Source organism: Ziziphus jujuba, chromosome 10, assembly GCF_031755915.1.
Source record: "Ziziphus jujuba cultivar Dongzao chromosome 10, ASM3175591v1".
Taxonomy (NCBI): Eukaryota; Viridiplantae; Streptophyta; class Magnoliopsida; order Rosales; family Rhamnaceae; genus Ziziphus; species Ziziphus jujuba.
In genome coordinates this window covers 9962447-9989301 of record NC_083388.1, presented here as the reverse complement: position 1 = coordinate 9989301, position 26855 = coordinate 9962447, and the positions used below count along the sequence as shown (strand labels likewise).

The following is a 26855-nucleotide window of genomic DNA, read 5'->3' as shown; positions in this document are numbered from 1 at the left end:
ATTAAGAAAAGAAATACAAATTTATTTTTTTAAGAAATACAATATATATATATATATATATATATATTTACATTTTATAGAATACAAGCTTAAAAGTAATGTAGAATTTGTGGCAAAATAAGCGATTAAAAAATATAATTAATCGAATACACATTAGTTTAATTTCAGTTTTAATTATTGGCATCGTATTTTTATATATATATTTTTTATTTTTTGAGTCTAAACCAATAACCAGATCCAACAATTTGTATAAGACTGAGCAGATTGGATTTATAGATATTGATTTTAACATAAATATATATATATATATATTTAAAACTGTTTAATTTACAAATTGATAGATACATGTAAATGAACTAAATATTAAATACGTATCTACTAACCAACCATCATAGTCATAGTCGGACCCAAAAGAAAAGATTCAAAAAGTTTATGGCATTATGCTTATGCTACACTTCTTCCCAATGCATATTCCTTTTATCTTATTTTATTTGATAAAAACCAATAGCCAAAGAACTCAATGTATATTAATAGGCAGCACCCCGACATTATTTATTTCCTACTTCATAAGGTAAAATGATGCATCAATAATTTTATTAGCTTGCGTTGAATTTTATTTATTTCTTTAAAAGGTTTATTAATATATATTAATTTTTCATATAAAAATTGGTAAATAATTTGGTGCAAATGTCATTTTCTATTTTAAACACAAAATTTTAAAAATAAAATGTAACTTGAATAAATATTTATTTATTTATATATATATTTTTGAAATAAATTGAATAAATATCTAAAGTATTATCAGAGGACTAAAACATACGATAATATATGCTTTGATACGGAGGTGGGGCCATGGCAGGGTCCAAGCCTAGTTACCTGGTAGCAACTAACTCCCAAAAGACGAAGACATTACGTAGGGGCAAAATCGTCTTTTCGGAAGAAAACGACGCGTCGGCTCGTCATTGGACAGACCTACTTTCACCTCTGTTGTCACGCATGAGTACCATCATGATATTTAGGAGTGGAGCCACCGCAGAGCTAACGAAGTCTTAATTTTCAAAAATTAAAAAAAAAAAAATTATAATAATTAAAAATAAAAATATAATAATAAAAAGGAAAAAAAGAAAACACAGAGAAAATAAAAGAGAGTCCTCCATTATCTCCCTCTGTGGAACTCCAAATTCTCTCTCTCTCTCTCTCTCTATATCAGGCTATCCCCATTTCTCGGTTGCCCTAGATTTGCTGAACCCCATTTTTTGTCTAATAGCTCTCGATCCCTATAACCATGGTCAGTCTCTTCCTGCTTTTTTCCTCTCCCACGTACTTATTTGTAAATATTTTTTTCTTAAAAAAAAAAAAAAAGACTGGAAATTTCTCTACTGTTTGTTTTCGATCTGTGATCTTTGATGGGTTATCTGTTTCTCTATTTTTTGTTGGATGGTTATAGATCTGAAGTTGGGTTTTTCATTTTCATTTTTGGATCGACTAAATTTCGTGTAGATTAAGGAAATAATCTTTTATGTTTCATTCGACATTTTTTTTTTTTTCAAATTTTTTTTTTGGGCTTTTGTATTGTTGATTTATTACTGTGATTTCGTTTGTTATGGGACTGTGCATCTTTTGGTAGACCATCCTTTAGTTTCTTATGAAATTGATTTGGTGTTTTTTAATTTTTAATTTTATTTTTACTTTTGCCATCTTGTAAAGATGAAATTTGCTCTTTATTTTTTATTTTATAATCTGGGATGCTATAGTTTTTCCATTACATGATTCGGTTTCAGTGGCCGCGCTTGAGTGTTTGGTTTTGTACTTGAATTTCATCATCATTATGGTGCCTGCTTCTGTGGGTGCTTGATTTGAGTACATATCCACATCAATTTTTTAACTTCATCAGATCAAATTTGGAGTTTTCATGTAGTGTCAATTTTTTTTGCCATGAATATGTGAAATCGATATTGTATTTGTTTTGTGTTAATTGTCAAGCATTTTATATAGTCTCACTGTTATGGGTTGTGAACATTACTACAGTTAATGTCATCAAGCTGATAGTAACTGCTAGATCGGCTTGGTTGCTGATTAAGCGGTTTGGACTACACTGGCCCTTTTGACTGATTGGATTTATATTTATTTTCTTGTAATTATTGGACCATCTTTTGTGTAGGATTAGCAGCACAAAAGGGCTTAAATGCATCGTTTAGGAAAAAAATGAATGAGGAATTCCAATTTTTGGCTAGGCATGCTGATTTAGCCTGAAATGTAGATGCATCAGATAAATGGTGTGCTGGATATCATTTAGGACGTATTTGATGCTGAATTTAAATGAGTAGATGTCAGACCAAAATCTGACCCCAGATTGTAGAGGCATGTTTGGGACTGGGGTTGGGATAACAGATCAGTGAGAAAATGGTTTGCACTTGGTCATATTTATAGGTTTTTGTTGCATTTAGTATGTAGAGAAAGAAAATTTTCAAAGAAAGTCTTCTAAGTTATAGTTTTTGAAAATTTTCGTAGAATTTTACTTTATTGTTGTGCTTTTCTCTTGGAGAGTTTGGACCCATGGTGAATGTGTGTGCATAGTGCATGTGATTTACTTTTCACTAATGAAAATATTGTATAAAAGGAAATAGACCAATAGTTGACTTTATGGCCTTCATTACTCAAGCTCTCTTAGATCTAGGTGGTCCAATTAGTTGTCATGATGGCCTTTTATGCTTCTGTGGTTCAATATCTCCGATTGTGCTATAGAGTGTTTTTATTATTTATAGGCGATATTCCTAGTGGTGGAATTAAATAGTTATGTTTTGACATAATGAAATAATAGTTTCTCGTTGTGAGAATAAGTTCGGGAGGTCAATTAAGCCGAAAGTCTAGTTAGGATTGCCTGAAAAGATCAGGGACCTCCCCTGCTGATCCTTGACTCACAAATTGCTTTATGGTTTGATACATATATATGGTTTGAAGACTTGATAGGTTGGGCTTTTGGACTCCGTTCACATGAAAGAGGCAAGATATGGGGACATAAATTTTCTACCCCTTCCTAATGCAAAATTAGTAAATTCCCTACCCTAAGCAGAGAAGTAAGAAAGTACCAGTAACTTTGTTGTCAATAGGAAGAATTCTGGAGAATCACAGTTTTCTCTGAGAAAAGGGGGTCAGCTCCAACTTTTCTTAAGAATTTTGCTTTCTCTGGCAATATTTAAACTTTTTGGATTTTCAAAAGCTCCGGTATAAAATGTTACTCTTACGTTTTTGAACTGAAATCTATTTGCTATTTTTTACATTGACAGGCTAATGCAGCGTCAGGAATGGCTGTGCACGATGACTGCAAGCTGAAGTTTTTGGAGTTGAAGGCTAAAAGAACATTCCGCTTCATTGTGTTCAAGATTGAGGAGAAGCAAAAGCAGGTGGTTGTAGAGAAACTTGGTGAACCAACAAAAAGTTATGAAGATTTTACTGCAAGTCTTCCTGCTGATGAATGTCGATATGCTGTCTATGATTTTGACTTTGTGACCGAAGAGAATTGCCAAAAGAGCAGGATTTTCTTCATTGCATGGTAACATTACATGCTGATACTAAAATTCCTCTCTCCCACTCTCTCATTCTCTTTTTCTCTGTATGGGATTTTCTTATTATTGTTGGTAACGTTTTTACTATTTTACAAAGGTCTCCCGATACAGCAAGGGTCAGAAGCAAGATGATTTATGCAAGCTCCAAGGACAGATTCAAGAGAGAACTGGATGGTATTCAAGTAGAGCTGCAGGCTACTGATCCAACTGAGATTGGTCTTGATGTTATCAAAAGTCGGGCCAGCTAAGATGTCTGCGGTCCTAGCTTGGCAATCAACTTATGCACTCTGTTTTACTTTTTAAGTGAAATGTTAATAGTTTGTGGGGTTGTGAACCTTACTGAATTATGATAATGGTTTGCTGTTCAAGTTTTACCTTACAGTCTGTCTTCATCTAGAACAAATTCAGTGATCACATTTTCTTTCTGTATGATCTGTGGTGGAAGGACGTATGCAAGAGTTGTGGAGTGTCCTCGTATAGGTAAGTCCACAAGCGAAGATGTATCATCTGAGGATAGAGAACACTATGGGTTTGTTATTGTAACTTTGGAAATGGATGTTTTACCCTTTTTACATGGCATGCCAAGCTGTTATGCTTCAACGGCTAGTTTTTGAGTATGAATGTTTGTTTTGTTGTTAAATAGATCCTGCTCTATTGATTCCTTAACGATTCTTATCTTCGGTGGCCAAAAAACTATACACTATGTTTCTTGGTGTTTGCTTAATGATGATGTCCAAATATGTCTTTGATGGGCAAAAGATTTTATTACTTGGTAGTTCCACCGCTTGGTGGATATTGAATAACTTTTCTTCGAAAGGATCATATCGTGTTTTTCTTTTAGCATGCATGCAACCATTTATATTTTCAGCCCCCTGCGGCTATTTCTATATGGATAACTGGATAAGCAAGAGGAAAAAGCAACCCCCATTTTCACTTATGCAAGTGATTTATAGGGACACGGACCATGAAAGGTATCCGTATCGTGGGTCTTTGGTTGGAATGGAAACTTCAAACGCGTATATGAACTTACCGTTGGACCATAAACGACGGAAAGTATTGCAACTTTATGCAAAGTCTTTGATCTGAGGAACATAATTTCACTATTACCATAAAAAAGAGGAACATAATTTCGGCAGTGGCTGCCTTCATATAAGGTAATGAAATTGGTAGAGTTGTTATAATTGAATTTTCCAACATGGTTTATACTTGCATCAGCTGCAAAGCAGAGAATGGCAGCTAGAATTGGTACAAGCAACAATGAAGCACTCGAGAGTTTCCATTATCTTTGTTTAATGACAAAAGTTCATCTTAATGGACTAATTTTTCAAGCTGCAACAGTAATGAAAGTGAAAAGGACCTGGAAATTTTGCCTTTAACAATGAAAACCTCGGAACCACTAGGGACATGCTACTCAAGGACCAGCACTTAGCTACCTCCGTAACGAAATATTTGTAAGTAAAGTGACAAAACCACGAGTACTCTCTGAATGAAGAACAAATGCAACTAAATGATCGTCCATCTTACTATTTTGAACTTGTCACATGAACAGAAACCATTTTTGAACTGCCTAGATAATAGAAATTTGATAAACATTATAATCTGATGCTCCTTGAGAGAAAAAACGCAAAAGAACTGCAAATTGTGTAAAGTAGATAATGGAAAGACTTACTGGCCAAATCAGCTTCACCAATTTCATTTTCACTTAAGGCTACTTACAAATATATATGTATGAGCAGGGAAAAAAATGTGAGCATAAAATCTATCACCCCAATGGAAAGATCAATATTTAGGGGCTTATTGTTTCTTTGTGCCTTGCTAATGCACAGTTAAGCATTTCAGACCTCCTACTTTTGCAATCACACAGTAGTCAGCACTTGTGTTTAAGATGAAGGAACAATTTCCACCATCATGGTTCAACGAGGCTATGCAACTGTATTGATTCAGAATTTGAAGGTCACAGAAACTGTATCTAGATTTCTCTTGAAACACATAATACAAATGTCTAGTCAATTCTTCAAGCATGCCTTGATGCTGGCAGACTAAACTGAACTTTTCAGGCAAGTTCCGTGAATGAGAGACTTATACGTAAATTGGTTTGTCTTCAACCCTCTTTTCATCATGTCATCACGCAATTCAAAAGCCTTGGTTAGTTCTCCACTGATACAGCAACCATGTATCAAACAATTATATGCAAGGGTATCAGGCTTCAGGCCCCTATCTAGCATAGCATCCCACAACTTAACAGCTTCCTGCAAATGCCCCCTTCTTGAGTACTCATAAATAAATGTTGAATAGGTGATACAATCTGGAAAGATACCATTATTTGTCATTCCAACCATGAGCTCAGAAGCCTCCTGAAACCTACCCATTCTGCAAAACCCCCGAATTAGTATATTATATGTTACAGTATTGGCTGAAAGCCCTATAAGCATGGCATTATGCAACTGTAGAGCTTTATCCATATTTTCTTCATTGCTAAGGTGGTCTAAGAAACAACCATATGTTATCTGATTGGGTAGAGTACTACTAACCAGCATCTCCTTACAAAGAAGCTCAGCTTCATGCATATACCCTGCCTTGCATAATCCAAAAATCAAGGCAGTATATGTTACAACGTTAGGATTGCATCCTTCACCAACCATTATATCCCAAACTCCAAGTGCCTCCTTAAGATTTCCTGATTTTCCATATGCATCAATCATACTTGTATATATTACATTATCAGGCTTCAACCCTCGATCATGCATCCCTTTCAACAGGGCAAATAATCCTTTCGTATCCTGATACTTCAGTGTTCCATTAATAAGTACACCATAACAAACCAAATCCATCTCTACTCCTCTTTCAACCATCTCACGACAACAAATTATTGCATCCTTTAGTCTCCCTTCTTTGCAAAAACCACGTAAGAGTTCACTATAACACATCTCATTTAATTTACAATTCTCCTTATGGAGGTCATCTACAAACTCTTTGGCTTCTGAAACTCTACCAGTGGAACATAACCCGCTTATTAAAGGTCTGTAAGTATATGTATCTGGTGTAAGACCCTTCTCTACCATTTCATCATACAATTCAAAGGCTCTCGTTGTGTTTCCCTCCTTACAGTACCCCTCTATCATAATATTATAAGCCACCTCATTAGGCATAACATTCCTTCTCATCATATCATCAAACAGATTACTTGCTTCAGCCATCCTATTTGCGCTACAAAGACCATGAATAAGCGCACTAAAAGTGCGAACGTTCGGAGCAATACCCTTCCCTGTCATCTCATGGTACAGCCTGAATGCCTTGGGCAGTTCTCCAGCTTTGCAGTATCCATCTATCAATGATGTATAGGTTGCAACAGTTGGCACCAATCCTTTATCAATCATGTTATTGAACACAGACTCTGCAGCATTCAAACTCCCAAACTTGCATTGTCCATCTATCAAAGTATTGTATGGACACACAGTTACTCTTATCCCAGATTCGGTCATTCGATTAAAATAACACAAAGCAACATCCAGTTCCCCTCTTTTGCAGAAAGAATCGATCATAATAGAATAAGTTACATCATTGGGATACAAACCCTTTGCATCCATGTGATTAAAAAGTGATACTGCTTTATCCAATTTCCCATGTTTACACAAAGAATTGATCAACGAGTTATAAACAAACAAACTAGGCACCACCCCAACTGCTCTCACTTTATTTACTAAATCAAAAGCATCTAAAATCCTCCCCTTCCTCCTCAATCCCTCTACGAGATCCGTTAGAGCCGCCTCAACGGGAACCAATCCCAGCTCCAGCATTTCATTCATTAGCTCAACACCAACTTCAAACTCTTGCACTCTGCAAAACCCACGTACCAAATTACAATAGGTATCCATATCGGCTTTCAATCCCTTAAGCTCCAACAAATGCTTGATTTCGACAGCCTCTGAAGCTCTACTGCTCCTGCAGAGTCCGCGAATCAGCTCATTAAATGTGAAAATCCTTAACTCGCATCCAATTGCTTCAGCCTTCTTGATAACTTCCATAGCTTTACCAAAATCCTTCAATTCACACAAGCTCCGAACCACCGTAGTGTATACATAAACATTAGGCCGAATACCAGCATTCACAAACTCATCAAACAGTTGAAGAACAGTATAGAATTTCCTGTACCTCACAAGCCCATTCAACAGGGCACTGAAAGTTCTAACCCCTGGCAACAATCCCCGTTCCTTCATAAGCCTCGCAACCACTACACCATCCAAGACTTTATTGCTCCGCACGTAATTCTGAACCAGCAGATCGAAACCCGAGATCGAAGAAAAGCCGTATTTCTTGAAAGAATTCAGCAAGCAATCAAACGCTTCGTTGGGGGTAAACCCACCACGGTGGAGGAGGGTTTGCAAGAGCGAAGAGGCGGGCCAGGAGTAGCCGGACTGGGCCAGAGCGTGGATGAGGATGCAAAACGACGCCGTCGAGTGGTCGAAGCTTTTGTGAAGCCCTAAGAAATTGAAGAATCTGAATGCTCGCCTCGAATCGCCGATGTTGCGGATCAGAACCTCCTCGACGTGGCGGGAATTCAACCTGCTGGAAATGAAGGTGTTTTTGTTGAAGAATGCTTCCCAGTTCTGCTCCCCTCGTACGACGTCGTTGAGGAGGGAAACGAAATGGGAATCGTTTTCGTCATTATCTGTGGAGATGGGTTTCCTTGAGGCGCACAGATTTCTGTGCAACCGGTTGAAGCTATGGCTCCCAAAAGGACGACGAGGAAGAGTGAGCTTCATCTTGGGTTTGTAACGAATTGGCTAGACTTTATCCACATACTGCAAAAGATTGCAGCTTGAAGCAATGGAATCTCTGAGGCGATGGAGTTTACAGTCGTAGAGAGAGTAAGCTCTGCGTACGGGAAATGGCTCGAACCCAGATTGTATAACCGGGTCGGGTTGAAATTGTGTGGGTTGGATTGCCCCAGATTCAGCGCTTGTATACATGCTACTTCCGATGACTGATTCTATCTACACCCTCAATGTATCTTTGCACACCTGATTTTTTTCAAATTTATACCAGTTATATCGAATAAATAGCAAGTAGCAAATGACCCATTTGATTTTAGATTAATGTGGAAATTAGAGCTCTATATGCCCATATTCCTAGACTCACTTCAGGTCTGAAAGTACAAACCTTATAACATTCTGTTAGTTTAATGATGACATTATCTTATTTAGATTTCTTTTTGATAGGAAATATATGAAATAAGAATAATGATTAATGATTACATGAGAAATTAATGATTAAAAAAGATGAACAGACGAATTTTTATCGTCCTTATTTATTTTTATGATTTTTTTATTGAGTTATTATTTTTTTTTCCCGATGAATTTAATTATTTCAGTCAATCAGTAGTATATAAATTTCCAGATAAAAAAGCTAATTAAATTAAATTTGTACTGAGGCGTTTGATAAAAGTATCCGTTATTTATTTATTTATTTATCTTGCTTACATGAATTGGGTTTTGTTCTGTTCTGCCCTTTTTCTTTTCTTTTTGCTTTTTAAAATGGATAAACAATGATGATACCCTATAGGGCATCTTGCTTTTCCTTTATGCCGCATCATTCCACCTCAATACTAAGTAAACATTGAAATAAGTCCATTTTAATAAATTTGAGTTGAACTCTTTTTGCTCTTTTGTAGCAATCGATGATTGTTGAGTCTTAGACAAACAAGGATTTTATTTTTTTTATTTTTGGCTAAAGAGACGAATAAATTTTAGTTATGGTATATGGAGTTTATATATATATATATATATATTTGGGATGAATTATGTATCTATATTTTATGTATCAGTCTGATACTATATGTATCTTCTCGTACTAGAATGGATGGTAGACAGATCGATTTGGAATGTGTTATGAACGCCTGTAGTGTACGTGATTAGACAAATTTTATGTATGATCATACTATAAGTATATCTACTAGTTTGAAATTATTAAAAAAAAAAAAAGAAGAAATCCCCGAAATACAAGGGTTAATTGTTGTTTAATGTGAAAAAAAAAAAACTAGTTACTAATAATTGTTGTTTTAATGGTTAATAAATGGAAAAGAAATGAAATGAAATATTTATAATAATTATTGTTTAATGAAAATTAAATTAGTAGAAAAAAATAATTAAAGTAATTTATTTTTTTTAATAAAAATATCAGCCATACGAAATATCTCAATCAATTAACTTTTAATTAATAAGAATAATTTTTGAATATTCAAAGATTTTATTAAATTATTTTCCTTTCTTTTCATTTTTTATTGAATTTGAAAGGTGAAAAGCTAGATTTATCTAAATATACATAATTTAATCCTTTTATTTCCTTTTTTATCCTTTCCTCTCTATTAATTTTAACAATTCAAACAAAGAAATTGAATTTTTCTTTTCTTTTATCTCCTATTTCATCAATCCAAACACAATATAAAATAGTGTTAGAGATATCGAATTAAGTCTACCAATTAATAGAGATATCAAATTAAGTCTACCAATATGTCAATTTTTAATATTTTATTGGTTAATAAATAAACTTTTAAAAGGATAAATATAACTAAACATAAGCCAATCGAATATTAAGATATGACAGTTGGTAAACTTATTTGGTACTCTAATATTATGTAAATCTTTAAGATTTATATTAGAGGTACTGTCTAGCATACCAAGTTTACATGTGTTTATTATTTAATTAATTAACATATTATTAATATAACATATATGGACAAGTAAATTTTTAAAGCTATAAGTGTAATAAAATATAAATTAATCAAATAATGACATGTATACATTTGGTAAAATAAATGATAACTCTAGCATTGTCAAAAAAAGATGGTACTTTTAACATTATTTGATATTTAAATTTTAACATTTAGGATGATCCAAATAGTGATAAGGGAGATTATGATGATTATAATATTAGAATAATCATATCCAATATTAAATAAAGACTATTGTATTACTTATCTAATTTCTCACTCAATAAAGCAAACACATCTCTATAATATATAAAAGTTAAATAATCAGTAAATAAAACTGTTGCATGTTGTTATAAGGTTCTTATAGATTCTCTCTAAAATTATTAAACAAAAAAATTATCTCCCCCTCTCCTTATTATTTAAAGTTATTTATATAGTTAATTAATATTCAAACAAAAATTATCCATGAAACAATTAGGTTTTTCCTTCTTATTTTGAATTTTTCTTCTTTTCTTTTCTCCCCTTTATTATTGGTGAGAAAGCATAAAATTTTTGACATTTTATTGACTTATTGACTGTATCAAAAAATATTTTTTTATTATTATAATATTATATATGACTGAAGTATGACCTTTTTGGAATTGGCATCGGAAAGTCCATTTCAATTTAGAAGCGGGTAGATTTTTTGAAAACCTTCATATCTATATATATATAGATATATATATATATATATAAATGTGATTATATAAAATATGATAAAGGTGTCCATAATTTTGCCAAAAAAAATTCATAAATAATGTAATTTTATTTTATTGGTAGAAAAATTTGAGATATCATTTTCAAAATATAATAATTATTAAACATGGTAAAGTAGAATTTCTATTTAAAACATATTATTTGATTTTATTTTATTTACCAAATAAACAAATACATTTTGCTATAAATTAGTAAGTACCACTTTTCAGTTGTGTAAACTTTTAGTATTTAATATTTCCGTTATTAGTGTTTTATATTATTTTATTTTGGTTTTTTTATTTTTTCATGTTTCGGTTTTGGTTGTTATTTATTTTTTTGTCTTTTATTATTTAATTTTTATTTACTTTTTTTATTATTAAATGGATGGATTTGAATTATGCTCATCCAAATCATGAGTATAGGTATGAACCATGCCATAAATTTTTGGTTAAAACCGATGAATTTCATAACGGAATTGACCATACTAAATCAGAATATTCTATAGAAACTAATTTGAAAAAAATAAAAGGTTTTTGATAAAAATTTATCATTGATTGTTGATTCATCTTCATATATCAAATTTTTAAAGATGATGGAGGATAAGAATATGAAAAGAAAAAGACGTAAGAGATTATTTAGACTGAAGGCATGTAAAAAAGAATGATACCATTGTTTTGATAGCCAAGTTGTACTAAAATTTGCAATAATTGCATTGAATAAGAAGCAATATATTACGATTCAGTATTTATTCTAGACAATTTAATTTTTTTTCTCTTATAATATTTCCTTTTTTTTGTTAAAATTTATTTTGTTTGAAAAACAATGTTTTAACTTTTATTTGAATTGAAATAAAAATAATGGTTTTATTTTATTTACTATTTTTCTATATTTTCAATTTGCATTACCTTAAATGTTTTCAATAATCCAATGTTTTCCAATTTACATTGCCATTAATGTTTCCAATAATCCTAATATTGTCTAATATATATATTATATTTTTAAAAATTTTTGTTGTCTAGAAAAAATTAGCTATTTTTATTTTTTACCAAAAAATTAACTATATATTTTCCTTTCTCGTTTTGGATATTTCTTTTTTCTTTATTATATAACATTGCAACCTTGGAGGATAATATAGTTATAATTATGATTTTTTTTTTCCTTTTTAAACTTCAAATTGGCTTTTTAAAATATATATATATATATATATATTCAAACAGATTTATATGGAATATAGATAAAGATATATTTAATTTTGCGAAAAAAAATTTCATAAATAATGTAATTTTATTTTATTAGTAAAAAATTAGATAGACAAACATGTTTAGATTTGAATGTCATAAATAATATTGAATTTGAAGTTTCATATATAGTATAGTTATAAAATTTTAGAAAAATTAACTATTTTTATTTTTGACAAAAAAATGGACTATATATTTTCCCTTCTTATTTGGTTTTTCCTTTTTTTTTATTATTTAAAATTGCAGGCCCCAAGATAATATTCTTGTAATTAATATTTTTTCCTTTTTTAAACTTTAAATTAGGCCTTTTTTTTTAAATAAAATTATATATCTCTATATATTCAAACATGTTTATATAGAATTTAAATATTTTTAGACAGAAAAATACGTTTGAATTTGAATTCCATAAATAATACTGAATTTGAATTCTTTCATGTGTAATACATATATGTAGTTTTGAAAAAATTAACTGTTTTCATATTTGATCCAAAAATTATCTATCTTTTTTCACAAATCAATGATTTAAATATTGTTGTTTTGAATCCTTTAATACTCTATTAATTCTCTTGAGTTCTACATATGTATAAGTTTTTCCCTATCTGTTTTATTACAAATGTTGCCTTATTATATCTATTATATATATTTTTTAATTTTTGTTACAATATTTATGTAAAATAAAGTGGTAAAATGAATTTTCTATTTTAGAATTTAAAAATATATTTGGCGAAATGTTTGAAAATATTTCCAAAAAAATAGTAAAATTGTGTTTGATAAATATTAAATGTGATACAATATATGAAGAAAAAATATTACTAAAAATTTAAAAATTGTACATATTAATTAAATAAGAGATATGTTAATTGAATTTGAATTCTTTCATGTGCAATATAGATATGAAATTTTGAAAAAAAATTAACTATTGTAATTTTTGATCAAAAAATTAACTATATATTTTCACTTCTTATTTTGGATTTTTCTTTTTTTTCTTATTATTTAAAATTGTAGCCCTCGTAATTAATATTTTTTTCATTTTTTAAAAAATTGTGTACAAATGTTTATATCTACATATATATATATATATATATATATATATAATAATAAAGAAATTATAATTTTGATAAACTATTTTCATGTCTATAAAATATATATATATATATACATGGAGGACAAGAATAATAAAGATATATATAATTTATTCTTTTTTTTGTTTTAATTTTATTTTTTAAAAAAAAACTTTAAATATCTTTACATATACAAATATGTTTATATGGAAAAATAATAAAAAGATACATAATTTTGTCACAAAAAATTCCAGAAATAATGTAATTTTATTTTATTTGTGAGGAAATTTGATAGATAAACATGTTTGAATTTGAATTCCATAATTGAATATTATTATATATAGAGGTCAAAAATTTTATTTATTAACAAATTTTTAAGATATAAGTTGAAAAAAAAAAATTCAAGTTCAAATATACTTATAAAACTTTTAAAATAAGTTTCCAAATGTGATCAGACATATTAATTTTATTAACTAGATCAATGCTCACAAGACACAATTAACATTCGAAGTTTAAATCCCGAGATTTTGAGAGGTCCTAAGCTTTGATAATAAATTAAAAATTAACAACATTGAAATGATCTTAATGGATGAATTTTTTTTTTCCATAACATATTAGTGATATTATTATTATATGTTTCAATATATTAAATTCCTGTTAACATATATATCAATATATATATATGTTAACATATATATATATATATATATATATATATATATATCTGTTTAATTTTAAGTCTTTTTCATAATTTATTTATTAAACTAATGTATTGCGATTATATATGTCACGTATTATATGGGTATAATTTAGTGTTTTTTTTTTCTTTTGGTGAATTTAAAATATTTTAGTACTGTCCAATCTAATTATGGCACATAAATTGATAGATCAATTCAAATTTGCATATCATACAAGATTTGAGAATTTGCTTATTATCATAAATATAGTAGGAAACCATTTTCATTAATTGTATAAAAATGTTCAACCAATTTCATTAATTGTATGAAAATGTTCAATGTCTAACCATATTTTGTAGCTCATCTTAAATTTTTATCATTTCAGCGATAATTCAATGACATCATTATTATTTTTAAGGATCATTGTATTTTAGTACTTTTAAATTTTGTAATTTTACAATTCAGATAATTAATTTTTCAAAAGTTAAAATTTAATCTTTTAATTTATAATTTATTATGGTTTGGAGTATGTTTGACTTTTGATTAACAATGAAGTTAATAGGCATTTAATGTGAGTTGCATGTGAGGGATTAAAGTGTAATTTTTTATTTATTTTTAATGGAGGGTATTTAAGTGCAAATTTTTAATATTAGAATTTATTAAAATGCATTTAATTCAAAGTTTGAAATTTAAAACAGTCTAATGTCAGTTATGTGACCTGCACGTGAAATAGCTGTCAATCCTGTTAATCAAAAGTCAAGCATGATTTGAATTGCAACAAATTGTAAATCAAACGCTTAAATCACATATATTGAAGGTCGAGAGTTTAAATCACAAAAGTGCGAAAGTCAATTGTATCAAAATGAAGTAAATCATTTTCTTGGTAAGCAATAATTTTGAATTTGATGTCAACTAATAAAATTGATTACAATGGTTAAAGCACATAGATAATCACATATAGAATTTATAAATTTTCAAATTTATGCGAAACTTTCTATTGTCTTTATGATTCTAAATTCTTATCTAAGAAGCTTGGAAGTCATGTGAACATGAAAAGCTGATGGGATGATGTTTGGTGATGAAGTGAAGAAGAAGGAAGCAAGGAAACAGATTGGCACCTAGGTGTTTTTTTTTTTTGTATTTGATGGATAAAATTATTGTTTTACCCCTTTTTAATGATATATAAGTTTAGGGTTTCGTGCCCAATAGAAGATGAAGGGTTCTTTTCTTGGTTCTAGAGAGAGAGATAGAGGGTCTATCAAAATCCATCCATCAATGATGCCATATTCTTGGTGATTAAGCTTGTAATATCTTAAAGTTAATGAGAATGGTCATCTCCTTGTTTGTCCATGGACGTAGATCATTTTGATCGAACCATATAAAATTTTTGTATGTTTTTTTTTCGCTCTCCTCTTATATTTATGTGCTTGTCTTTTATTTTTTAGATTTTTCACTAGGTTTTCTTATGAAATCATCTATTGCATCTATATTTTCTTGAATTTGAACTAGTTGTGGATTGTTTGCTGCTTGTGGGTGTATATAAATATATATATATATATGTTACTTGCTATACACCGGTTATATCTCAACAGTTTCTAAGATCAATCTCACATATTCATGGACATATATAAAAACTTAGAGAGTTTATTGAACATGCCATTAAATGCAGTTGAAGATTTGATGCCATGATGATCATTTACAATGCTCTCACTTGCCAGCGATATTGTAGGATTCAAATGGACGCTACTTTCTCACTTTCCTTCTTTCTTTGTGTTTCACAACCAACAACGAACTACACAGAAGCTCAAGCCCTCTAATGCATTGTCTTAATCGCACAAAACACACACAAACACATCCTGTAAGTTTTTCAAATGTCACATGCACAACACATGTTCAATGCCTATATATTTATAAAATATGTTATTTACTACATATATAATTTGTTAAATAAAAATAAACCATTAGCACTTTTTGGTTCATAGCAGAGTTTTAGAAAAAAATTAAAATTTTCAGTATAATGAACCAGTTAAAGCATTTAAAAGATAGTGAACTGGCAAAATCTCACTATGAGATAAAATGTTTTGTCCCATTACTAGTACACAAGACCCGGTCGTTAGACCATTAATCCGCCAAATGAATTGCAATAATACTAGTATAATGAAAAAAAATCACTTGTTCTTTGATTAATAATTGGTTAGCAGTAAGTTTGGCAGTAGCTACTCATTGAGTAAGAAGCTTCAAAAAAAAAAAAAAAAAAAAAAACGTTATTGGATAGGTAATGTTGTATATTATATTTGATTACATCAATATTCCATAGATTTTTTTAATTGTCCAAAATAATTAAAGTAAATTTTCTGAAATTACAATAGGCATTATTAGATAATTATATTAGAGGTGGACGTTTGGTTTGGGTTTTTTTTTTTTTTTTTTGGCAACTCGAATTGAATTGAACCGTCAATGAAAACCAAATCGAACTGAATATTTGGGTTGAATATTTTATTATTATTGCTTTAATTTTTTTAAAAATATTATTATTTTTAATGATTTAAATTTAATATTTATTAATATATTTAATCAAATAATATAAAAACATAAAATATGTTAAAATATAAATAATTAGAATAAAATGATAAAAAAAAAAATTCTATACAATACATAGATTCGATTCCATCTTATCAGTTTGGTCGGCCCAATTCAGTTTATGTCCACCACTTAATCATGTATATATATTTTGCTAATAAGGAGCATCATTTTTTTTGGGTGAAATAGGAACATCAATTTGATATGTATGATACGAAGAGGACAAAAAAATAAAGTATGATACGAAAATCTAATAAAATATATGATTTTTTTGGTAATAAATAAAATATACAATGTTGATAAATCCAAAATACATACAGGTGTGATTCTATGAATTGAACAGTGATACATTATATGGGGCAAAAATTATATGACAAATTTCGTCAAATGATTATAGAAGATGTAAAATTTAGTGTAAAAATAAGAAAATCAATAACATGATTTTTTTAGAAAAGGAAGATAATTCAAAATTGAAGGGGGGAAAAGAATAAATTTGATGCTGTTTCATTGAAGAAATCAAGAAAAGAAAAAAGTAAATACTCGAGACAAAATGGCGGGAGCGGGAAAATAAATCAAATAAGCTGCCCAAAAAGAAAATTCGACGATCTAAAATAACATCGCGCCAAAATTCCACCTCATCGATCCGAGCGATTTGATTTGAATGAATAAAAACGCACCACATGTACGCCTCCCATTACACGCAAACCATTCTACACGCATCTCTCTAAGCCGTCGATTTTCCTGTTACTCCTCTACGTATCCAACGGGTATGCTTCTTTCCACGTCATCAATCCGTGCCTTATTCCATCTTACAATCATATTCAACCAATGACCTCTATAAATAAAAAAAGCCAGAAGCGGTCTCCATAATCCAACGATTCAGTGGTTTTTCCTTCTTTTGAAATTTCCATATTCTCCTTCTTTGAAATTCACAGATGGCACCAAAGGCCGAGAAGAAGCCCGCAGAGAAAAAGCCAGCCTCCGACAAGCCAGCGGAGGAGAAGAAGACGGTCGCCGAGAAGGCTCCGGCTGAGAAGAAGCCCAAGGCCGGCAAGAAGCTACCAAAGGAAGGCGGTGCCGCAGCCGGAGACAAGAAGAAGAAGAGGACCAAGAAGAGCACCGAGACCTACAAGATCTACATCTTCAAGGTTCTGAAGCAGGTTCACCCTGACATCGGTATCTCCAGCAAGGCCATGGGAATCATGAACAGCTTCATCAACGATATCTTCGAGAAGCTTGCCCAGGAGGCTTCCAGGCTCGCTAGGTACAACAAGAAGCCCACCATCACCTCTCGGGAGATCCAGACTGCTGTCAGGCTTGTGCTTCCCGGTGAGTTGGCTAAGCATGCGGTCTCTGAGGGGACTAAGGCCGTGACCAAGTTTACTAGCTCTTGAAGTCTATGGGGTGGGACTTTTTGTGGATGTTCTGGGGTTTATTTTAATGGATTGTGAAGAACTGATGGACTAGGGTTAGAGTTTTATGCTTTTGTATTTTGTAGTTTTGTTCCCCCCCCCCCCCCCCCCCCCCCCCCCCCTTTTTTTTTTTTTTTTGGTTTCTTCTGTTATTGACCGGATGTAACTACTGATTCATTTTAGATATGGTTGAAATGAAAGTGCTTTGATGGTTTACCCAATTGATTTTCTTCTTTTCATTTTTCTGTTTTGATAATTCTTCCATTTGATTATTGCCTTCTTTAACTTGCATATTTGATTTTATCTACACTGCTCTTTGAGATAATATAAAATTCTGCTGTTTATCTGGTTCATTTGATTTTCTGGTTTGATCCTAATTTTGACATAGAAAAAGAATTGATTATTGGTATATGGGTATCTGGGCAATGCGTTTTTGTATGGTGGATTTGTATGTTTAGGTCTTTCAGTGCAGGGGACAAAAAGGGTTAGGTTGTAGCGTTTCATGGTGGCGTTTTTTGCTCTTTTGGAGAATGGATGATGATTACTTTAAGGTTGTCTTTAATGCCAGCTGATGCTTGAATGTTCGTTTCTTTGTTGGTGGTGGAAAGTATCTGATTCTCTGCTTTTAACATAACGCTTGATGGAATAGGAACACAAAGGATTATGCTTGTGTGCTTCTGTATAATAATTTAGAACTGCAAATTATGGATGCTACCATGAAACAAGCTCCATATAATATGTGCAAAGTCATAGACTAAAAAATCAGGTTCACTTTTGTAAAGTATTATCCTTGCTTTTTGTGGAGGTATAAAGTTTTGGGAAGCAGTTAAAAAGGATGGAATAGATGCTGGAGTATGCTAAATTTGATGTGGTATTTTGTACATCTGAAAGCATATTTCTTTGTATTCTGCTGTCATGAATATATGCAGTAATTCAATAGTGACTTGAAAAGAAGTCGGTCCAATATGAAGAAAAATGAGGAGAGGAGAAAAAAACTTCTCTCAACGACCATGTACATAAAAAAGAAGTGAATTGGAACCCAGTCAGAGGATATGTTTAATGTAACTATTGAAATTGCCAAGAATGCTGCGTTGCCATCCACTGCCGACCAGTTTATTGTTGAAACTGCAAGAACATCTGCGTTTTTGCTTGGTTTTGAAGTCTGCTGTTATTGCATCTTTGGGTTTCGTTGCTGTTGATTAGCAGATATATTGTACAGTAATTATGTGAAGCATTTAATAACGTTATTGAACTATGGCATGTGTATGAAGCTCCTGAAGTTTATGTATAAACTCCGTTGGAGAACCAAATTCTGATTTGCACACCTACACAAAGAGTTAGTTTATATGAACCATAAGAATTAAAAAAACAAACTTTAAAACAAATGGAGGACCAAAAGTTTCGTGGTTCAGGAAGTTACTTTCTGTGCTTTCCCAGATGAAGTAGCAAATAGACTGAATCAAAATTACAACAGATTATTAGAAAGTTTAAAATTCATTATAGTTTGGTGATGCAAATATTCTGGGCATTTTGCGGTTGGGAATAGTGATGAAATAGTTGGATGTTATCCAAGGCTCCGAGGCCTTTGATGTTGGCAAATTCACTTCTAGAAACTTATATCTGAACATCAGAATCCTGGAAAGTTTGCTGGTGGAACTTACGCTCCACAACCGCAAGCCTGCTTGACATTTTGGTCATACCTAATTTCTCTCTCTTTATTTTCCCCAACTATTCTAGTCAGTGTTGATCTACATGAATCAAGTATATAGGAACTGGCTTGACTTTTGTTCATGTAGTTTAACGTAGCGGAGATATAAATGCCATTTCTGTAGTTTGGTTTCGTCAGGGCCTCCCATCTGGTATATTTTGGTATCCAAACCAAGATTTTCCGTAATAGCGGGGATTTGTACTGTACAAAAGGTCTGGATTGGAGTTAATTATTTTAAGTTTTGGTCCAATAAAATTTGGTCAAAATTGGATTGGATCAGTCTTAGACCATGTTGTAAATGGTCCAAGTATTAGCAAAACCTTGATGGCATGCAAACTTAAAAGATGGCAATGGACCAAGAGAGAATCAACTGGGTAGTGCCACAAGTTTTGAGTTTTCATAAGAACTTCAGTACTACAAAAGGAGGCTTGGTACTGTGAGAGCCTGAGCAGCAACATAAATATCAATGGATTTGGATATTGTGGGGTTTGTCTTTCACTTAAATTTTTAATATAAAATTATATCATTGGGTACTGTAAACTGAAATTTGCTTTTAAGATCAAATCAGGAGATGCACATTTTTGTCTAATGATAAAACATCACCATGTCATGGAGCAATGTACTTTATTTTTTTCTCTTTCCCAAGTGTAACATGGACTTAGATAACCCAAAATCCAAAGACAAAAACAAAAGAAAAGAAAGTAATTATCTTTTGGGTGCTTCCTTTTACAAATCCAAAATTTCTACCTGCACTTCTCAATTATATTTACTCATAAAACCCCACTTTTACAATTTTTTTTTTTTTTGGGTTTTTGCCTTTTACATAACGGATCACTTTCTTCTTTGTAGGCAAACACATACCAGTATTGCCGATCAGAAGCAGTATTATAAGGTAATTGTAATCGGCTTGAGCCGTTTCTGGTGGAGTAGCCATATCCTATTTTGTATTTATTTATTTATTTATTTTTTTTACCCCCAACTAATTAACCCTAAAAAAATTATATATTCCTTCCTGCATATAAAACAACCAAATACAAAATTCACAAATCAAACACTAAAATTCCTACTAACTCTGTCACTCCGATCAAACATTTTCCACCCCCTTTAATTTTCTTAATTAAATTACCAGCTGTATTATCTTTATTAATATTATTCCTTCTTATTAGAAGAGAGAGGAAGAAGAAAAAGAAAATGGTTCGGTTATTTGCGCAAGTACGGTAGAGAAGAACCTTGAGCGGTTCACAAAAACCACCACTTTTAAGGCACTAACAAAGTCCAATAAGATCGGTGGTTCAGCGGTTGTGTAAAAAGGGGGGGGGGGGGGGGGGGGGGGGAAAAGAAAAAAAAAGAAAGAAAAAGAAAAAAGAGAAAAAGTTAAAGGTTTTTTTTTTTTTTTTTGGTTGTAAATTTACACCCTTTGCTTTTACGACAATCGTGGCCCATCAAAGCCCAAGAACGTAGGACTTGCTTGGGTTTAAAGCTAATAATTTTAAACATATCATACCAATATTAATGTTATAAACACTTTATTTTTTATTTTTTTGGGAAAAAAAATGATTATTCTATTTCGACAGTTCGGAGCATTAGCACCTAGCTATATCTATTTACCAACAAGACGATATTTCAAGCAACCTAAAAAAAAAAAAAAAAAAAAGCCAAAAAGGACGATAGGCTAGATATATATCCCAATGAATGTAGTAAGTGTGGCATATATACCACATAACTTTATTTATTTTTAATATATATAAATATATATATATACATAAACATTTTTTTTTGAAAGTAACATAAATTTGAACATTAAATTATGTTGACATGACAAACCAACATGGTCGTACTATAGTATTACCAAAAAAGAAAAGAAAAATTATCGTACTATATGAGCGTTATAATTTTTTTGGAAGCATACAAACATTATTAATAAAAATATCACTTTGTAACAGTATTTATCAAGGCCTTGTTAAAATCAAAATAAAACATTTTCTTATTTATCATGATAATCACTAATGAAATCATTTTATTAATAGATTGCATTTAATATTTTTTTATACTAAAAATCTAATAAGGAAAAAATAAATATTTTTTGGTCAAATGAAAAATGAATTCCTATCTAATTAATTAAATTGTCACACGTGACAAAATATTACTTTTCTAAGTTAAAATTTCTTTTATCTGGAAAAAAAAAAGAAAAAAAAAATTAAAGGAAACCGTACCTCGCTGAGTTACAAAGTTATAAATTTAGATAAAACAAAAAATATAAAAACAAAGGGTCAGGGAGTTTGGTAAAGAGTAAAGAGAAAATGGACGTAAGACAAGACAATTGTTAAACTTAAAGAAGGGTGTGAGGCGTATATACCATCAGATCACCCGCCGCACACCCTAACAGCCAATTAGAAGCAGGCGAGATGAGGGAGGGAGAGACTGTGCAATAAGCACAGCAGTCGGCGCAACCCTTCAATTATTATCTATTGGTCTAATTATGGTTAACCTTCAATTTGTTTAATCGGTTTGTGAAATTTTTTTATGTTCTTCCATCATTTTTAATAGTCACTTCAATTCTATAATACCCTTCAAAACATAATATTTTATATTATATATATATGCATAGAAATGTTGATTTAATAAAATATTTACCAAAAAAATGTTCATTTAATACAAAATGAAAGGGTTTGACTTGAAACCAAAGGAGGTCAATAGAAATTCATTGTCTTTGACGCCACTCAAGTTGTTCTTACAACTGCTCCTATTAAAACAGCGTTACAAGTCTTCCACTTCCATTAACCACCCAAAAAAAAAAAAAAAAAAGTCCAAATTCTGTCACTTCCACTTCCATTAACCCAAAAAAAAAAAAAAAAAAAGTCCAAATTCTATCACCTAATCAAACTGCATATATATATATATATATATATATAGATATAGAGAGTCTACTATAGGGACAGACCGAATGGGCTATATGTGGACCAAACATGTGACAATTTTGGAGTCCTTGGATTTGCATATCTGACATCAACGGCCCTGGACAAAAATTGCTGTCAAGTGATAATTTTGACCAAATCTCCCATTTCCCATTCGTAGCTTCCCTTCTCTTCTCCTCCCATTCGTAGCTTCCTTTCTCTTCTCCTCCATTCCAGTGACATTGCAAGCCACCAATCTCCAGCTCTCGGGAAAACCGTTTCAGCCCCACCTGTGCTAGCCCTGCCCCAGATAAAATCTGCTGCTTCCACCATCTAGGGCTTGTGTTAAATCTGCAACTTCTCTGCTGCTTCCACCGGCCACCGGCCAGTCCTGTTCTAGATTTTCATCGTTTTCTTTTTGCTTATCTTTTTTTACCGTATGATTTTTGTTTTTGTTCTTTATAAATGAAATTCAGCAATCTATGTTTCCCACATCATCATTACTTATTACAACTCCAATCAACCCATTAAAACATTTTTTTCAAAAACATAAATAAAAAATAATAACAAAATAACAAGAAAAGTATATGCTCCAAACAATTTAAACCCAAAACTTTAAAAAAGAAAAAAAGAAAAAAAGAGAGGAGCGAGAGAGAGAGAGAGAGAGAGAGAGAGAGAGAGAGAGAGAGAGAGAGGAGAGAGAGTTCTTCCTTAATTCTCTGCGTGTAAGTTGCGCGGTCTTTCTCGTCATTTTCCTTTCCACTTCATTTCTCTCCGGAATTATAGAAAAGAAAATTTTGTTTCAAAAATTACCAAAAAGACCAAAGCGAAGAGAAAAAGCCTCCTTCTCCTTTTTCTCCTTCCTCTCCGTTCGCTTCGCTTCTCTGTCTTTTTTTTTTTTCCGCCTCTCACTATATGTTTCCAAAAACAAAAAAACACACACAGAGACATTAACACAAATACATAAACTTTGTTCCAATTTTAGGAGCTTTCCCGGGGCTTTCCAAGACTCCTCTCCTTCTTCTTCTTCTTCTTCTTCCTCAGAAGCACCATCGGAGGATTTTGTTAGAATACCTCAGATCCATTACTAACTTCAATTTTGATTTGGATCAGATCGGTTACCAAAAAAGTGGAGAAAAATATTTACATTTTTTTGACTTTTTTTTTTGGTTTCCCTATGAATATTGATAAGGTATATTCTCTCTCTCTCTCTCTCTCTCTCTCTCTCTCTCTCTCTCTCTCTTTCTCTCTCTCCTTAGAACTCTCTGCTATATCTGAGTCAAAATGGTTTAATTTGTTTTTCATGTTGAGTAGAGCTTTTTGTTCCCTCATCACGTAGATATGATTTATCAATAAATAGGCTTGTTGAAAGTTCAAACTTGGCTGCTTCCCCAGGCCACCGACCAGCCCTGTCCCAAATTTTCAACTTTTCCCACTATCGAGGTGGGTATAGAGAAGGGTGGCAATGGTGGTGCGAGCTGGTGGGTACAGAGAAGGGTGGCAATGGCGATGCAATCTGGTGGGTTTGCAAGGATGGCAATGCTGGTTGCTGTTGGTGCGATTGAGAATTTTGGCAAAGTACTTTCGAGCTGGTGAGAGCGGGAATGTGAGCTGCTGCGAGCGGGAAGGGCTTAGGGGAGATTAGGCCAAATATCTCATGTGACAATTGCAATTGAAGCTGGGCCATTGATGCCAAATGTGCAAATCCAAGGGCTCTAATTTTCATCACATGTTTGATCCGCACATAACCCATACGGACGTCCCTCATGATAAACTCTTTGTATATATATATTCTCCTTCCTTATATATATATATATACATCCTAACAGAGCATATTTGAGCAGCATGACTTAAGAACCATAGTAGTTGATCAGGTTCATCTATATATTTTCTCTAGAAAGAAAGCTAGTGACAGAAAAGTGGGTGTTCCTGATCTTCTATCATTTTCACCATCTTTATTATTATTATTATTATTTATTTCATAACCGTGTTTATCATTCCTCACCCTCCATTTGCTATGACAACCGAGCACCATAAATGGGGTTATATGAATGAAAAAGAGATAAATATACAAGAGAAGCATGTTGCCACATATTCGGGATGTAATTTCCTAAATCATCACTTTTACAAACTGATTGGAAATCAAAATAAGGGAAATATGACCATGATGGTCATTCAAAAGGCCCCGTCTAGCTGCTAAATGAGCCAACATATTAATTTTTTTGGATCCAAATAAAAGAAATAGAACTGAAAAAAAGGATATAATTCCAAGATCTTCTCCATGAAACCAGTTGCTGACCAGTGAACAAAATGATTCTCCAGATCGTTAATACTCTATATAAGGCCTTTGGCATCACTCTCATAGCTGATGTTGAGATGGCCATCTGTAAGAGCCAGAGACATAGCCTTTAAAACTGCTGTAGCTTCTGCGGCTTCAGGAATATCTATATTCTCCTGTATCCTTTGAACTTTTAGGACTCTGCCATTACGGTTCCTCATAATTATTCTGAGACTAGCAAATCCCTTCCCTACCGATGCATTAGAGTTCAGTTTTATGACCCCATTCGGGGGAAAGGATCATGAGGAGGCAGAGGCGGAGCCTGAAGCTTTAGTGCAAGCTGGTGGGCTACTGGTTGAAAGACTGCTGCTCAAGAATTCTCCAACTTTTGAATAAAAGTCTAACTTCTTCCTCCAGCAAGCTTCTGTTCCCCTCGATGATCGACTTGTTCCTAACTTTCCAGGTAGTATCAAGAGCTAGCACCGCAAATAGGAAAAAATTCGAACCATCACTTTTGTGAATTGGAAGCTTTTGAAATGGTTTTGCTAATCAACCAAGATAGTTTCAATATCTTGTGGTATTCTTTTACTCTTTTGATAATTTTGATCGCTGTTCCCAATCAAACTACAAAATATGACATGGTTTTGCCACGCAAAAAGTACTGTCATGGTAAATGGACAATTTTCTGAATCTCGAATAATAGCTAGAGAAAGCGATTGCCTTCTTATTAAAGTTGTTAACCATGTCCAAAATAGCATCTCCATCCATTAGTGACTAAGCATTACAAGTTAGAAGAAAAACAAATAGAAATATTTCTTCTTTGAAGATTTAATAGTTTATTTAATTTCTTAATTTGAAACAGACATGGTATTTGACAGCTTCAAACAGGATGGGCTGATGGGCCTGCATAAATGACCCAATGCCCCAACGGGCCAGAGGTAGCACCATTGTGGGCTAGAGAGGAACACTTTTTTTGTAACACCCCGTCCCAAATCGCACCGGAATCCGTGCACGTTGACCGAGGTTGACCGTTGATCGAAGGGGTCAAAAGTTGACTTTTTGACTCGGTGGGAATTTCAAGTTGACCAGGGTACCGTGGCGAAGTGCATGATGCCACGAGTTCGTAGACTGGTAGCATGTCGAAAACGGAGCTACAGTTTGAAAGTTATGGACGAAACAAGTTGCGGTCTAAACTGTCCAAGGAGTGCCGGAGTTGACTTTTTGTTTATGGGAAATTGAGCTTTGAATCGTGTATGGTTGTGAAGTGCTCGTTGATACGAGTTCACAGACTAGCGGCACGCTCAAAACGGACATCCGGTTAAAAAGTTATGGACGTTTGAAGTTTACTGGATACCGTATTATTTTAATATTTTGGGTCGGTGAACAGTGAAATGCCACGTGTCAGCTTCTGATTGGTCCACGTGGTATGAACAGTGTCACACAGGGGTTTTTATTTGTTAAAACACTCGGGGAAGAGAGAGAAAGAGAGAGAGGAGAGAGAAAGAGAGAGAGAGAGTCGCCGGCCGCCGGTAATTTTCAAACTTTCCGGCCGAGTTACTGTACACGTGCTGGCCAGCCAGATTGCCCACCTCATTTCCGGCAAAACCTCCAAGTTTCACGGCGAACGGCCGCCGGACGCGCCCGGATCGGACCTCCGAAGTTTGGCGGCGACTTTTTCCCCTCCACCACCGGCCACCGCGAATCGACCCTGTTCCGGTGGATCTACAGTACATGCGCCAGCTAGCCTTGATCCTCTCCTCAAGTCCAGCCTACCCACCAAAAATCACGGCCATCGGACCACCGACGTGCCGGGATCGGAGCGTTTTCCGGCGAGGGGCCGGAAATCTTCAAACGGTGATTTCTCCGCCGTCCGACCTCCGTTTTGCTCACCGCCGGTCCCGTTGGGTTGCTCTCCTCAAGATCTACAAGTCTGCAAAATTTCACGACCAACGGCCACTGCACGCGCCGTCGCCGGTGACGGTTGCCGGTGACCGTGG

At 32.8% G+C, this 26855-nt stretch overlaps 3 protein-coding genes and 1 long non-coding RNA gene across 5 annotated transcripts in view; 3 read left to right on the top strand and 1 right to left on the bottom strand.

The window, feature by feature from the left end:
- Positions 1–26855, top strand: part of LOC132799638 (uncharacterized) — a 253368-nt gene that overhangs the window by 55083 nt on the left and 171430 nt on the right. The gene's annotated exons all lie outside the window — the stretch shown is intronic.
- Positions 1124–4183, top strand: LOC107411068 (actin-depolymerizing factor 2). The gene is made up of 3 exons (XM_048468077.2): positions 1124–1288; positions 3288–3553; positions 3664–4183. The coding sequence occupies exons 1-3, from the start codon at positions 1286–1288 to the stop codon at positions 3812–3814; spliced, it is 420 nt and encodes a 139-aa protein (XP_048324034.1). The 5' UTR covers positions 1124–1285; the 3' UTR covers positions 3815–4183.
- Positions 5220–8549, bottom strand: LOC107411069 (putative pentatricopeptide repeat-containing protein At5g59900). Of its 2 annotated transcripts, XM_025071162.3 has the most exons (2): positions 6098–8549; positions 5797–5936 (listed from the first exon to the last, which is right to left on the bottom strand). In XM_025071162.3, exons 1-2 carry the CDS (start codon positions 8327–8329, stop codon positions 5928–5930), a joined length of 2241 nt encoding a protein of 746 aa, XP_024926930.2. In that variant the 5' UTR covers positions 8330–8549; the 3' UTR covers positions 5797–5927. The 2 variants fall into 2 exon arrangements, with proteins under 2 accessions (XP_015874066.2, XP_024926930.2); XM_016018580.4 differs by having other exon boundaries at positions 5220–8545.
- LOC107411057 (histone H2B) lies at positions 17428–18199 on the top strand. The gene has a single exon (XM_016018570.4). The coding sequence runs from the start codon at positions 17502–17504 to the stop codon at positions 17958–17960; it is 459 nt and encodes a 152-aa protein (XP_015874056.2). The 5' UTR covers positions 17428–17501; the 3' UTR covers positions 17961–18199.